This window comes from Myxocyprinus asiaticus, chromosome 39, assembly GCF_019703515.2.
Source record: "Myxocyprinus asiaticus isolate MX2 ecotype Aquarium Trade chromosome 39, UBuf_Myxa_2, whole genome shotgun sequence".
Lineage (NCBI taxonomy): Eukaryota > Metazoa > Chordata > Actinopteri > Cypriniformes > Catostomidae > Myxocyprinus > Myxocyprinus asiaticus.
Genome location: NC_059382.1, coordinates 23,624,079 through 23,638,357, shown reverse-complemented (window position 1 = coordinate 23,638,357; position 14,279 = coordinate 23,624,079). Strand labels below are relative to the sequence as shown.

At 36.2% G+C, this 14,279-nt stretch overlaps 1 protein-coding gene across 1 annotated transcript in view; it reads right to left on the bottom strand.

Annotated features, from left to right (window-relative positions):
- Positions 1-2,499: 2,499 nt before the first annotated feature.
- The window catches only part of phldb1b (pleckstrin homology-like domain, family B, member 1b), a 97,155-nt gene continuing 85,375 nt past the window's right edge, over positions 2,500-14,279 (bottom strand). Inside the window, exons 21-26 of the mRNA XM_051679112.1 lie at positions 12,376-12,466; positions 12,081-12,227; positions 8,815-9,034; positions 8,235-8,320; positions 7,985-8,014; positions 2,500-5,346 (exon numbers count right to left, since the gene is read on the bottom strand). Coding sequence (XP_051535072.1) covers positions 5,206-5,346; positions 7,985-8,014; positions 8,235-8,320; positions 8,815-9,034; positions 12,081-12,227; positions 12,376-12,466 — 715 coding nt within the window. The 3' untranslated portion in view covers positions 2,500-5,205. The remainder of the gene's footprint in view (positions 5,347-7,984; positions 8,015-8,234; positions 8,321-8,814; positions 9,035-12,080; positions 12,228-12,375; positions 12,467-14,279) is intronic.

Genomic DNA, 14,279 nt, shown 5'->3' with positions numbered 1-14,279 from the left:
ATCTAAATGTGTGGCTTTGTTGTTGATAACAGCAAAATACTTGCTACATTAAAGGAATAGTTTACCCAAAAATGAAAATTCTCTCATCATTTGCTCACCCTCATTAAATTTGCAAATTAACAAATATCAATTAAGTATATTGGCATTATATACAACAGTTAGTTCCGGTCCTCGAATCTGATTGGACGAGAGACGTTCCATGAGTACTGATGTCTCAGAACATCAGCTCTCAGACGCTTCACTGTGTGTATCACTCCGCTTGTGTTCATGCCATTCTAAACTAAAGTGTAAGAGCAGTGCAGTTACGTAAAAAGCTAGATGTTTCTCTTTACATTTATTTTTGTGACATGGCAGATTTTAGTCAGCAGGTGGCAGCAAAAGACCATTTTTGCATGTAAATGAGTCAGCTGAAGTGAGGTGCATGGCCAGACAGTCAGAATTTTCATTCATCAGCACTCCGTGATTTCTCGGACAACTACTACACTACTAAAGCTGGGAAAAACAGCTTTAAACTAACAACTTCAGCATTAAGGCTCATCACAGCTGAGAGACACAACAGACTGATTAATTACACAAACTCAAGGTGCTTACCTCTTACCATAGGCTTTCCTTGCCACCCATGCCATAATGACATCTCTGTGATTAATTTTCACAAAATTAGAACAAAAATCTGTTTGTTTATTATGAAAGGCTTCTAACATGCTGATTAATTAAGCCTAAAGTCTAAAGTTATTATAGTCTAAAGGCGGCACGTTAACTTGTCCTGACACAAACCTGGCTTAGCTGAACCTCTGAATCACATATCAGACAGATGAAGATAGTTTCACTTTGCTTCATTTTTGTTTTCTGCAGTTTAAGCGAAAGATGCCAGTATCTGTAACGGTGTCTCCGCTACTGTTGTTAAAATAACCACACCTGTAACTCGTACGTACAGTAAATCAGGCTTTATTATGCGGCGCCTAATGTCTATAGCGAGGAGAGAGGCAATGCGCTCTAGAGAAAAATATTTCTCTCTAGAACGTACGTTATTTATTCCCGCTTCACGTTCGTATACACGTATGCTTACACAATCACTTAGCCAGGTGTCGTATAACTAGCACAAAGATTTAGATCTCGGTCCGCATTTAACTGTCCTTCTGTCCGGAGTCCGCCTATTGAGTTCCCCTGCACTACTGCATCTCTGCTTGGGACTGGCAACAGACGCAGGTGATCGCACACACTCCATATCTCTCTCTCTCTCTCTCTCTCTCTCACACACACACACACACACACACACACACACGTTTCTCTAGTAACATGTTAGAAACAGCCCAAGCCGTGATACTAGTTGTAAAGTGATGTTTTTGAGAGGCTTGGATGCATCATTTGGTTTGAACCGGCAGATTTTGATCTTTTGATTCCTAATTTTTTTTTATTATTTTTTTTATTTACTTGTTCATTGAACTGTTGTATATAAGCAATATCACACTCTCTATCGTGCTATATGGCCCTGCATCAGCACTGCTGTGATTACCTATGGCACTCGGAATTACAGCAGTGCTGATGTAGGGCCATATCGCACTCTTGCTGGTGTGATATTGCTTAGTTATACCCCACAAAAAAACAAAACAAAAATAAAGTCTCTGACAATTAAATTTCATCATACACATTTCAACAGTGTTTCTGTTCACTTCCTCCTCATTAAGTATTGGCAATTTAAGAAACTTACAGCTACAAAGCCAGAGAATGCCAGAAGTGGCTTGTACATTTCTAGCTTTAACTGATTTTTTTTTTTTTTTTTTTTTTCAGTTAATTTATCAAACGTTTTAAGCAGGGTGTTGTCAAGCCAAAATAAACTTGGTCTACAAACTTTCTTTGGTTATACTTAATGGTCTGTTGCCATAGCTATTTAATTTAGCATTCTGCTCCATTGTCTGGTGTCATTACAACAACATAATAGTTATGATGCAAGATTTCTGTTGCTGTTGCAGTGTTAATTACAACAGTGAGGGTTACTTGCCCTTTTACATCTTCAGTCCGAGTTCGGTTATGACCTTTCTGCACTCACACAAGTGTGTGTTTGTGTGTGTAAACGGACTGTTTCATGTGATATTTAGGAATGTGGACACAAAAACACATTTGAAATTAAGAAAACTCGGTGAGTGTATTTATAGTCAATATTTTTCAACACTGTTTTCACCTAATTGTGTGAACATAGTCCATCGACAATTTACATGCAAAATGAAAACTTCTTGTTGATTTACGTTCTCGGTAGATTTTCTTTAAGCATATAGTTTGGTTTTGGGAAAAAGCAGATCATGTTGGTCTTTTTAACAGTGTCAAAGCTGCTCAGTAACATAGCTAAACATAAATAAATATTTTTATTTTCCCCAACCTAACATGCAACTATAGCCTGCCTCCCTGTAAAACATTAATAGTTGAAGAGCTATTAAAACATTTGAATAGCTTGTTAAATTATGCATTAAAGCAATTTAATCTCAATCCAAAATATCTAAATAATCCAGGTCACCATTTTTTTAATTTTTTATTACAGTACATGTCTGTTTAGAATTGTCATAATAATCTCTGAAAAAGTTAAAACCCACTATCACATGGAATAAGACTGTGATTCCAGCTATTTTTTCTTGTATAACTGTTCAAATTCTAAGAATGACAAATACGTGTGTCAAATCAAGGCACTGTATGACTTGTATGATTATGTCGTTTCCTTTCTGTTCTGTTTCTGGCAATATTTCAAGCTCTTGTAGGCTGGCAGTGACTTTAGATGGCTGCCTCCCTTGGGAGTCGAATTAAAAGATCAAGTTAACAGGACTTGGCAAGTAGACTCTACTGTATGTTATATGTTTGTGTTCGGTGTTGTGAATGTGTGCATGTGTGTGTAAGGTTTTGTTTCTCAGAATTTGCTGGGAACACATAGAAACACAGTGGGGTACAGTTAAACAGGAGTTGGTGATGTCAATTAACAATAAATAGATAAAGACTCCTGAGCTGGTAGGTGAGCTTTGGTAAATTAAGTCTTTGTTTCAGTGATACCAGAAGTTTGTCTAGAACTAGTGGTTCTCAACTAGTTGGTCGGGACCCAAAAATGGGTCACAGGTCAGTTCTTATAGGGTCAAAGGCAGAGAAAGTAGGGAGAGTATAATGATTAATGCAAATTATTAAGGGAGTAGAAAAAAAAATATATATATATATATATATACTGTATATAATTTAATGACTTCAAAAATATCATGAGGTGTAACCATCAAGTAAAGTGTATTTAAATATTTTCCTGCAATTAAAATACATGAGTGTACACAACTTAACCACTGTTGTCAAAAAAGTTTTCAAATATACTTTTTTTTTTTTTTTTTTACAAATATCATGAATTTTAGAATATCAAGAGGTTTTTTCAGGGTAACACCATATGACCTGAACAAATGTGCCTTTTTTTTAAATGTCAAAAAATTGATATTAATGATATGACTATATATATATATATATATATATATTTTTTTTTTTTTTTAAACAGCGCCCGCAAATGTTTCACTCAAACCTATTCCAGGATTCAACATAAATGTTTTTTAAATCATAAATGACACAACAGTGTTTGTCTACACTCAAGTCATTTATATTTGTACAGCACTTTTCACAATGCACATCGTTTCAAATCAGCTTTATAGAAAATCATGCTTTGCCTGAAAGCCCCAAGAGAGCAAGCTAAAGTGATTGTAGCAAGAAAACTTTCAGTTATTTAGTGGTGAAAAAAAAAAAAAAAAACTCGAGAGGAACCTGACCACTGGTTTTACGATATATATAAATAATCCAATATTACTTAGAGCTTGAGCAAAAACCGATCGGCACACGTAATTTTTTGGCCTCTTCTGCCGGTTTCACATTGCATGTAAACGTTACCGGTGTTATTACCGGCTTATAACATGTGCACAAGTGTTGTACTCATACCTGTTTACATTTTGAGGTCAAAACCAGAGAATATTACGTTTCATGTAATAGCGTGTTTCTTACGGTGTCAGATTTTTTAATACGCTTGTTTTTGTTACTTATGAGCATCTTGCTCAGTGTCTGGGAGAGGCGGCTGTTAAACATGCACCTGCTGTGATATAGGCGTAAATAAAATAACATGTTTGATGTACTGTAGTGCCGGGACATGACATCGTTGTTTGGCAAATTCGACAAGCTGTAACGCTACAATCTACTTGGCGTTTGCCATTGGTCTTCTCGCCTCTGTACTAGCACCGCCTCTCTGGAGAGGAGCCTGTTTCACACCTCTCTATATATAGATTTTCAGCTTTTAATAAGACTTTGCTTTTATTTTGACCTTCTCCAGACAGTTGCACCACATGACATTGTTTACTTTAAGCCCCAGAAAAAAACATCAAAATGACTTTGAACTTAGTAATTGAAAGCATTATCAAGGAAGAGGTGTATTCAAGTAACTGTATTTCGTAAATTGCATTTTTATGTACTTTTGAATAATTGAATAGATCTGGACACAATTGAGTCATTTCATCGACCATAAACCATTTTGGTACTGTGTTGGGTCTCCACTTGATGTCCAGTGTAAAATCTGGGTCCTGAAGCAATCCAGTTGAGAACCGCACTGGTCTAGAGCTTTTAAACTTGTTTCATATTAATGTAATACTTTTATAAATGTAATTTAAAAACTTCACATATTTTACTGTGGTTAATTCATATCCTTTCATATCATTTCATATCACTCAAAACCATCACTTTTTTTTTTAACAAAATACTATCCAGAATGGCTTGATGTCATTTGGCATTTTTCCCATTTCGTGTGGAAAAACAAATCATCAGGACAAACATTAAAAATAAAAGTCTAATATACATTTTTGTGTGTCCACAAAGTGTGGAGATAAACTGCAACTGAAAAGGATCTCTGATGGCAAAAAAGGCATTTTCATAGATGGCAAGTCAGCCACCACCTGCAGGTTTGGTTCACAAGGTCTTTTCATCTTCTAGAGCTCCCTTTGTCAATCCAGGCAGACCTAGAAAACCTCTGTGCAGCCGAGTGAATATACAACAACATCAAGAAACTGAAGAAGAAAAAGGAAGTAACAAAATAGAGTCTTTCCTCTCGTTGGGAATTACAGGTCTGGGTCATTTGAAGTCTCCCTGCCGAACAGTTTCCATTTTGACGTCTAGTTTAGCGAGCAGCTGTTTTTTTTTATTTTTATTTTTTTTATCTCATTTCATGAATTGCGTGTAGCCCTCTGCTCCAGTCACAATCACATCCATCCATATTCTCATGGCCTCTGCGGAGGGCGCAACCATGTAGTAAAGTCTGTCGTGGGTCTTCACACAGAATGTGAGGGAGGGGTTGGGACTCTAGATTCAAAAAGAAAGAATCAGATCAGCAGCATTTCCTGGCATATGGAGTCAGGCATTAGGGACTATTCTGTACTTCACCCAAAAATGAAAATTCTGTTATAATTTTTTATCACCCTCATTTCATTCTAAACCCATATGACTTTAATCTGTTGCAACAGTCGTCAAGATTTTCACTGAATTTTGGCTTAATATTTGGGTTGTTTTTCCACCAAAGCCTATTGTATGCCTTTCAAAGACTTGGAATATGATGTACGAGTCGCATGGACTAATTTTATGATACTTTTTTTAAGCTTAAAAGTCACTGTCAGCTGCCATTGGCTGTATCTCAATCTGCGTTCTTGTGGACCAGTTCTACGTCGTCATCCACTGCCAAGTTCGATTCCAATCCTAAAGAACGCAAGTACCGAGGATGCGGGAAATTACCCAGATGTGTCCTTGATTTCGAGGATGCATGGGATGGTGACATATGGGGAAGAACTCTGTACTACGATGGCAGATGAAGAACATTTATCGTTTTGGGTTTTTTTCCCTCAAGAGTAAGCTCGCGAAAGTCTGACTACTCGTGAGAGTCGTTATACTCTGTCAACATTTTTTGTTTTTTTGAGCATCATTTTAATACAGTAATAAACATGGAGAAAATTTGTGTTTACAGACTTTATTTTTTAATGTTTCACTAGTCCTGCAAAACCTGGTGTGATGATAATAATGCTGTCACTGGTGTGATGATGTCAGTAGATCTCTCTCTGGATTAAAATATGCTGTGACGGTTAACTGCGCAACAGTAAAATCGCAGCACATCTCAAAGCTTGCAACAGATGCGTTCTATGTCCTCCTGTCCTTCCGAGTTCGTTCTTCCAAGGTGGCATGGCAAGACTGTTCTTCATAAGAACACAAGTCCGTTCTCTGCATTCTTAGAATTGAGAAACACCCATTGTATTGAAAGAAAAACTGGGATATTCAGTAATATTTTTTTCCCTTTTGTGTTCCACAACAGAAAGAAAGTCATACAGATTAGGAATGACAATTGTGACAGAATTTTTATCTGTGGGTCAACTATTCCTTTATAAGAATGCTCCAGGTTCAATACAAGTTAAGCTCAATCAACAGCACTTATGGCATGATGTCGATTACTATTTTCGACCTTAATTTATTTAAAATAAAAATCGCAGTTACAGTAAGGCATTTACTATGAAAGTGAATGGGGCCAGTCGATAAATGTTAAAATACACACTGTTTCAAAAGTATAGCCACAAGATGTAAACAATGCACAAGATAACATGATTTCAGTGTAATAAAATCACGTTCTAAATGTATCTGTGTAAAGTTATATCCAATATTACAACTTTGTTGTCAAGATAACGTAACGCTGGTAAATCCCTGATTTTATCACACTAAAATCATGTTAACAGGTATGATGTTTACGCTGAGACTGTTCAGACTTTTGCAACAGTGTGTAATTAATGTTTATGTACTGGCTCTATGCACTTCCACTGTAAGTGCCTTACTGTAACCTCGATTTAAAAAAAAAATGTTTTATTTGTTGTTGTAATCAACATTTTGCCAAAAATGCTCTCGACTGAGCTTCAGTTGTATTGAACCTCAAACTTTCCTTCAAGGGCTTTGAATGCCTATTTACACACTGCTCTGATGATTACTGACCAAGTTTGTGCTAAAACAATTAATCGAAAATCAGTTAGCTAAATCAATTATTATTAACAATAATTGATCATTCATTTTAATGCAGTGCTGCATATACAAAGCAGCTGCCAATAGATGCTTGTTAAATGTGATAATTAGCGATCCTCATCAAAACACTCATTATTAAAGATAAACCAACATTCAGGCTAAAACATGCACTGGGGAAACAAATGTATTCAAAAGCAGAGGGGATTCTGACACTATCAAAGGTTTTAAAAGAAACTGACTTCTATGGGGCCATTAAGTTATATAGGCATTTAGTATTCTCAGCGTACACTCCCAAGCATACACACCCACAAACACAAAGGTGGGAGCAGTTAAGAAAAACTAGAGAAATTAATGTAGGTTGTAAATCACATTATACTTTCATCCCCGGTAACTGTGCAAAAGAAAACAAACAAAGAAACTAAACAATATCCACTTTTGTAATTGGCCACTGTAAAAGTGCAAATAGTACAGTTATTCAAGTAAGGGGTAAGGTACAGTCAGTCCATAATCACTGCAAAATAAACCTGGACAGGGTAATTAGGATCAGGGCGATCTTGTATAATCCTGAAGGGGTTCATTTTGCGATAATGACCTTCTGGCTGAACATTATCCTGCTTATTACATGGCTACTTACCAAATAAATAAATAAATGGACATGGAAACATTAATTGTGTTGCAACTATTTCATTATGAAATTAGCTGATTATTATTTGATTATGATAGCGGTCAAATATACAGTTAAGCGGTCATTATACAACAATATATGACCACAGAACGGCACAGTTGACCAATCAGAATCAAGTATTCCACAGAGCCGCGTAATAAAACAATACAAAACCAGGTTTTGCTAATTAGTCTCAAGGGAATACGAAAGTAAGTGTGTGATGAATTCACGTATTGAACAAACCAAAGAGGGCAAAGCACATGCGGGAAGACAAGTGATACATACGTTTGTCAAATTCAGATTGAAAAATCCTTTCTGTGAACACAGTCGGCAAAGCAAATGAAAGAAAAGCAGAGTGGGGGAGAATTGACAGCAGAGTTACAACGCAAGATAAGAGAGACAAAAGAATGAAGGAGCAAACAGAAAAAGATCAATGAAATGGTACAGCAGGAGAACAGAACAGAAGAACAGTGTGAAATGTGAGTTGTGCTTGGCTTTCGTATACGTGGACCTTTCAGTCAACAGGGGGTCATACCTTTGTTGCACTGCGTAGATGATCATAGTAAACCTCTTCGATGGCCTGGAAGTAGATGACACCTTTCAGTTTGCTCTCGTGTTTATCTGCGAATGGGAATAGAGATAGTCGAGCTGACACAGAGTTTACAAAACAAATGAGCACCGACTCCCCTTGAGAATAATGATATGATAAGCACCATTGTGACCTTGCTACTCTGGTGAAACCCCTTCGTTTGCAGTCTGTGTAGGAATAAAGAGCGATAGCTCATGCTTTGCCGAGTGCTACGGCTGGGTGATGAGCATGATTTCCTCAGCATTGCGGAAGATTTCATCACCATCAGATAGCATGCGGACGGGCTTCTGGTTATTTGTATGCCCCTGGCTAACCCGAGGCTATCGGAAATCATGGCAGCCACTGTGAGCTTAAGAATTACTAATTATCCGTATCCCCCCACTGCTGGATTCACCCACAATCCACTCTTTGTTCTGCCCGAGTTTCTCGCCCCGACCTCAGGGGGACGAAAGTGTAACCAGCAACGCATTTGCGAAGCTACATTTGCATATTGCAAAGTAAGGAGGATGTTAGAAGGGCGACATACCGGCGTAGTACGAAAATGTCCTTTTAAGGCGATCAAAGACGAACCAGCGTTTCCTCCATGATTTGATCTTTCCTCCCATCTTGACAAGATAGCCCTTGCACATCTTTTCAGTGAGAATGACATGGTGGCATGTGTCTACGTTGTGACCTGAGGACTCGATATGTGAACGGAGGTCAAATTCCTCTTTGCGAATGGGCAGGTAGCGTGTCATGGGTCGGGCCTGAAAAAAGTGACAAAAAACATGGTGTGATTAATTCAGTGATTATTAAAAAACCTATAAAGAAAATGTCTAAAAAATATTTAACACCAAATGAATACTATTTTCCATAAAGAAAATGAAGCAAACATTTTGGACCAAAATTATGTTTTGCATAGTGGCATTATTTTCAGGATTGATCCCCATTGCCGTTATAAAGTATTTTTTACTGTATTGCGGTAATGACAATATCATGATTTGTATAATTTGTATAATTTGTAAATTTAGTATAATTTGCATATAACTATATAATTTTTATGAAAATAATCTCACAATGTAAAACAATTTAATGGCCCTAAAAATTCACTGTAAAAAAACAGTGGTAACCTACAATTGTTACCTTAAGGAGCTAATTCTACTTGTTGTAATCCTTAAAATATGTATATATACACACCGATCAGCCACAACAACTACTGTAGACTTTGTCAGTTCGAACCAGTCTGGCCATTCTCTGTTGACCTCTCTCATCAAAAAGGCATTCCCATCTGTAGAACTGCTGCTCACTGGATGTTTTTAGTTTTTGGCACCATTTTGTGTAAATTCAAGAGACTGTTGTGTGTGAAAATCTCAGGAGATCAGCAGTTACAGAAATATTCAGACCAACCCGTCTGGCATCAACAATCATCCATGTGATTATCTAATCAGCCAATCGTGTGGCAGCAGTGCAGTGCATAAAATCATGCAGATATGGGTCAGGAGCTTCAGTTAATGTTCACATCAACCATCAGAATGGGGAAAAAATCTCTGTGATTTGGAGCGTGGCATAATTGTTGGTACCAGATGGGCTGGTTTGAGTATTTCTGTAACTGCTGATCTCCTGGGATTTTCATGCACAACAGTCTCTAGAATTTACTCAGAATGGTGCCAAAAAAAAAAAAAAAACAGCCAGTGAACGGCAGTTCTGCGGACGGAAATGCCTTGTTGATGAGAGAGGTCAACAGAGAATGGCCAGACTGGTTCGAACTGACAAGTCTACGGTAAGTCAGATAACCGCTCTGTACAATTGTGGTGAGAAGAATATCATCTCAGAATGCTATTCTGAGATGTGGGTTGATGCTGTTTTGGCGGCACAAGGGGGACCTTTTAATTTTGTGGCTGAATGATGAATATATATATATATATATATATATATATATATATATATATATATATATATATATATATATATATACATACATACACTACTGGTCAAAAGTTTTGAAACACTTACTCATTCTTTATTATAATTTTTTACATTTTAGAATAATAGTAAAATCATCAAAACTATGGAATAACATAAATGGAACTATGGGAATTATGTTGTGACTAAACAAAATCCAAAATAAATCGAAATTGTGTTATATTTTAGCATCTTCAAAGTAGTCACCCTTTGCCTAGAATTTGCAGACACGTACTCTTGACATTTTCTCAACCAACTTCTTGAGGAATCACCCTGGGATGCTTTTTAAACAGGATTGAAGGAGTTCCCATCTATGTTGGGCACTTATTGGCTGCTTTTCTTTATTATTTGGTCCAAGTCATCAATTTCAAAAACTTTTTTTTTTTAATTAAATTTTAGATTTATAATGAAATAAATGAATATGTTGGCACAATTATATTTTTGTCTACAAAACTAATTTCAAACATTTAAGCATACGCCTTCAGATCAAAAGATTTTTAAGATCATGAGAAACATTTCAGTCAAGTGTTTCAGAACTTTTGACCGGTAGTGTATATTCATTTATTTTTTCCTTGACAGGTTTTTTATGAGAATCACCCAGCTAAACTTACAGTTTACATCCGAAAAGTTGTATTTACATTCAGCGTTACTGTACACTGTTAATTTAATTTGCACCAGTTAATTTAGATGTTACCACATGAAGTATGTTTTTCAGATTACATTTTTACATTTTTTTGAATCAATCAATCTTCATTAGGTTACACCAATGAAAATAATTTTTATGGCTCACATCAAGATATTACTCCTAAAGGTAACAACTGAACATATCCACTATTTGCAGTGTACTTTAGTATGAACGCAATACTGACATTTTTTTTTTTTACAATATCAGTCTTTCTGTTCGATAGCAAACAGTACAGACTCAAGACACTGGATCATTGCATTAGACCTTACAGTGTAAATACAGTCTAGTAGATCTACTGCTGTCTATTACAGTATGCCATTTATATTAATCAAACAACAATATTGACGGGTGAAATCCACTCACTGCTCTTGGCTGGATAACTTCAGTAGCTTTAATAAGCCCTTTATAATAAAACATGAACATTAAATCATTTGGAAAAAAAAACTCTATACAGCTAATTTGAATTACAGGTCTACTTCTCAATGAAACTTTGACACCACTGAATCAGTATTAATGTATTATATTTTTAATACTGCATAATATATAAGTAATTAATTTCATTTTACATTTGGTTACTACCTGTATTTTTCAGATTCACTTGAATCACACTACTGTTAGATATTTAAAAAAACTTACAGTATAGTTTACTTCATTTGTTTCTTTGTATAATAATGTTTTTATTATTTACTTATCTTGAATATTACTTGAGAGCATAATGCAATTTACGAAAAACAAATGCCATTTTTTTATTTAATTTGTAAAAAAAAAAAAAAATTGTGTATAATGATCTTGCAAAGAAAAGAAAATAGAGAGCAAAGAATAAGAAAGTGAGTTGTGACCGCAGCCCCTTGAACTTTGATAGACAAAATATTGCTCTGTTGATTTGAGCATCCTGACCAGCCTGACACAGCAACATCGGCTCAAACAACACCGTGAATTTGAGGTGCTATTTTCTGTTTTGTTTTGGCAGACAGGAGAGTATTTGGAAAAGCTGTTTTAAAACAGTCATTATTTTTGCAATTCTGTTTGGTGACACTAGTGGTGCAAACATTATACAATTAAGCTTTATCAGAACAGGAAATCAATGTAAACATAGCACACTTGAGCTACAAGAGCAACAGAAACACAGTGGAGTTCCAGTATTGTAGAGAGCTCCGGCTCCTCACCTGAGAGAAGTTTTTGGACCTCATCTTCACCTCCTCCTCTATGAGCTGCTGCCTGTGTACCATCTCCTCTTGTAGTCTCATCTCTGCCTCTTCCCTTCTCCTTCTCTCTTCGTCCAGCATCAGCTTACGGGCCTCAGTCTCTCGCCCCTAACAAATAGAGGGGCATCAAGGAGAGTGGTGATTAGACACGGCTGGAATTCATGATAGATGAAGACACTTTACACTAACATTTTGCTTTGATTTTATACCGGCACTGGTGCATTGGTATTCAGATCATGTGAGGACGGTGACTTACTCTGGACTCTATGAGTCGAGCCTTCTCCAGCTGGGCCTCCTTCAGCATCTTCTCCATCTCCTCAATCTTCAGAGCATCCATACCACTGGCACTGTCAAACACATAAAAACTAAAATAAAACTTACTGTTAACTGTATAGGGCCCTATTTTTAGAGCGCTATGCCTTAAGAGCAGCGTTATGCAATACGTCATACACTGAAAATCAGTGGGCATGGCCATGAAGTTTTAATATTTTCGTGCAAACATTTGCTAACTCTAGGGGCAAGTGGTTTTTAATTCAGAGGTTTTTCTCTGGTTATTGCATCGTTAGCATCCTATTATATTCCATTCCCTGTCAAGCCATGCCAATATTAATGAAGACAGCCTATTCATAAGAATTTGGTGTTGAAAATGGACTTTATGTAATGCATTAGAATAATAGAAATATGGACCATTTGTGTCTTATCTTCTTTTGCACAATAACTACATCCTTGCTGTGAACTCTCTCCCGTTTTGTCTGCCATCTTTCCAGTGCTATGGTGTTTAGCAGTGAAATACTACAGAGGATTTTTGTGTTTCTTCCTGCCTCCGGACCACGATGTACATGTTCTTTATCGGCCTGTCTCATCTGCGGTCTTGATGGTGTTACGGGACGCTTGATGCTTTTCCCCTTTCCCATTGTTCATTGTTTTGTAATGTAATTTGTTATATGCTTTTCTGTTTAATTTTTTCAGTTTAATTTCTGTACAGCATTAAAAAAAATATTTTTATTATTCATATACTGATCAACTAAAACACAAATAATTGTTTTAAAAGTAATCGATAGCTCTTTAAGTGGAATCTCCAAACTGTAAATGCAGGAAATGAGTTTAGAATATGTGCCAAGATTAGACGTGCTTCTCAGACGCCTTTGCGCAATTACCTATTTCTCAGAAAAATAGCAAATTGTGCTTTTTGCGACTTCATTAAAATAAAATACAACCACAGTTTGCGTGCATACACCCACAGATAGCGCAAACACTTCCACCAATGCCCTCTTATGCTTTGCGGAGGAACAAAAATTGCACTTAAATTAGCGCTCTTATGAAAATTAGATAAGATGTAGCGCACAGTCATGGTACTTAGCGCTGCACCTAGTGCGGTCATGAAAATAGAGCCCATAGAGTCTATTTGGTCAATGACGTACTGGAGACCAATAGCACTGAGACTTGTGGATTACGAAATATCTCGTCATGTGAGAAAATACAGCTCGACAGCATATAGAAGCATGAAAATTTGCAATGAGACATGGAAAATGAAGCACATGCAGACTACAAATACTGTAAATGCAAATGCATTATACATTCCTTTTAGGCTGTTTAAACCTGGTATTAACATTCATTATAGGAATTCACATGCATGTCAAATGCTTCCGCTGTGACTGATTATGATTGGATTTCATCAAAGGAAGGGTCTCTAATTTTGTGACTACATACATTACATATTATATCAGTGTGCATGTTAATTAATCTAAAAAAGTAAAAAAAAAAATAAAAAATAAAAAATAAAAAATATATATATATATATATATATATATATATATATATATATATATATATATATATATATATATTTTTTTTTATAAAAGTTAGCAAACAGTTGCTTCCCAATTTGAATTTTAATCTCACCCCAAACATGACACTCAAAGGTGGGATGCTTATTGTTATTTTAGTTCTGATCAGTATTATTTTGGCTCTTATCAAACAGTGTGATTAGCGTTAACACTGTTTTTAGAGTGATTCGATCACAAAATGTCTTGGACCCCATTTACACATGTATTTAATATTCATATGTACTGGAGACCAGTAGCGCTAAGACTAGTTGGTTACAAAATATTTCACCGTATGTGACAATACAAGCATGAAACTGTACAGTGAGACAAGGAA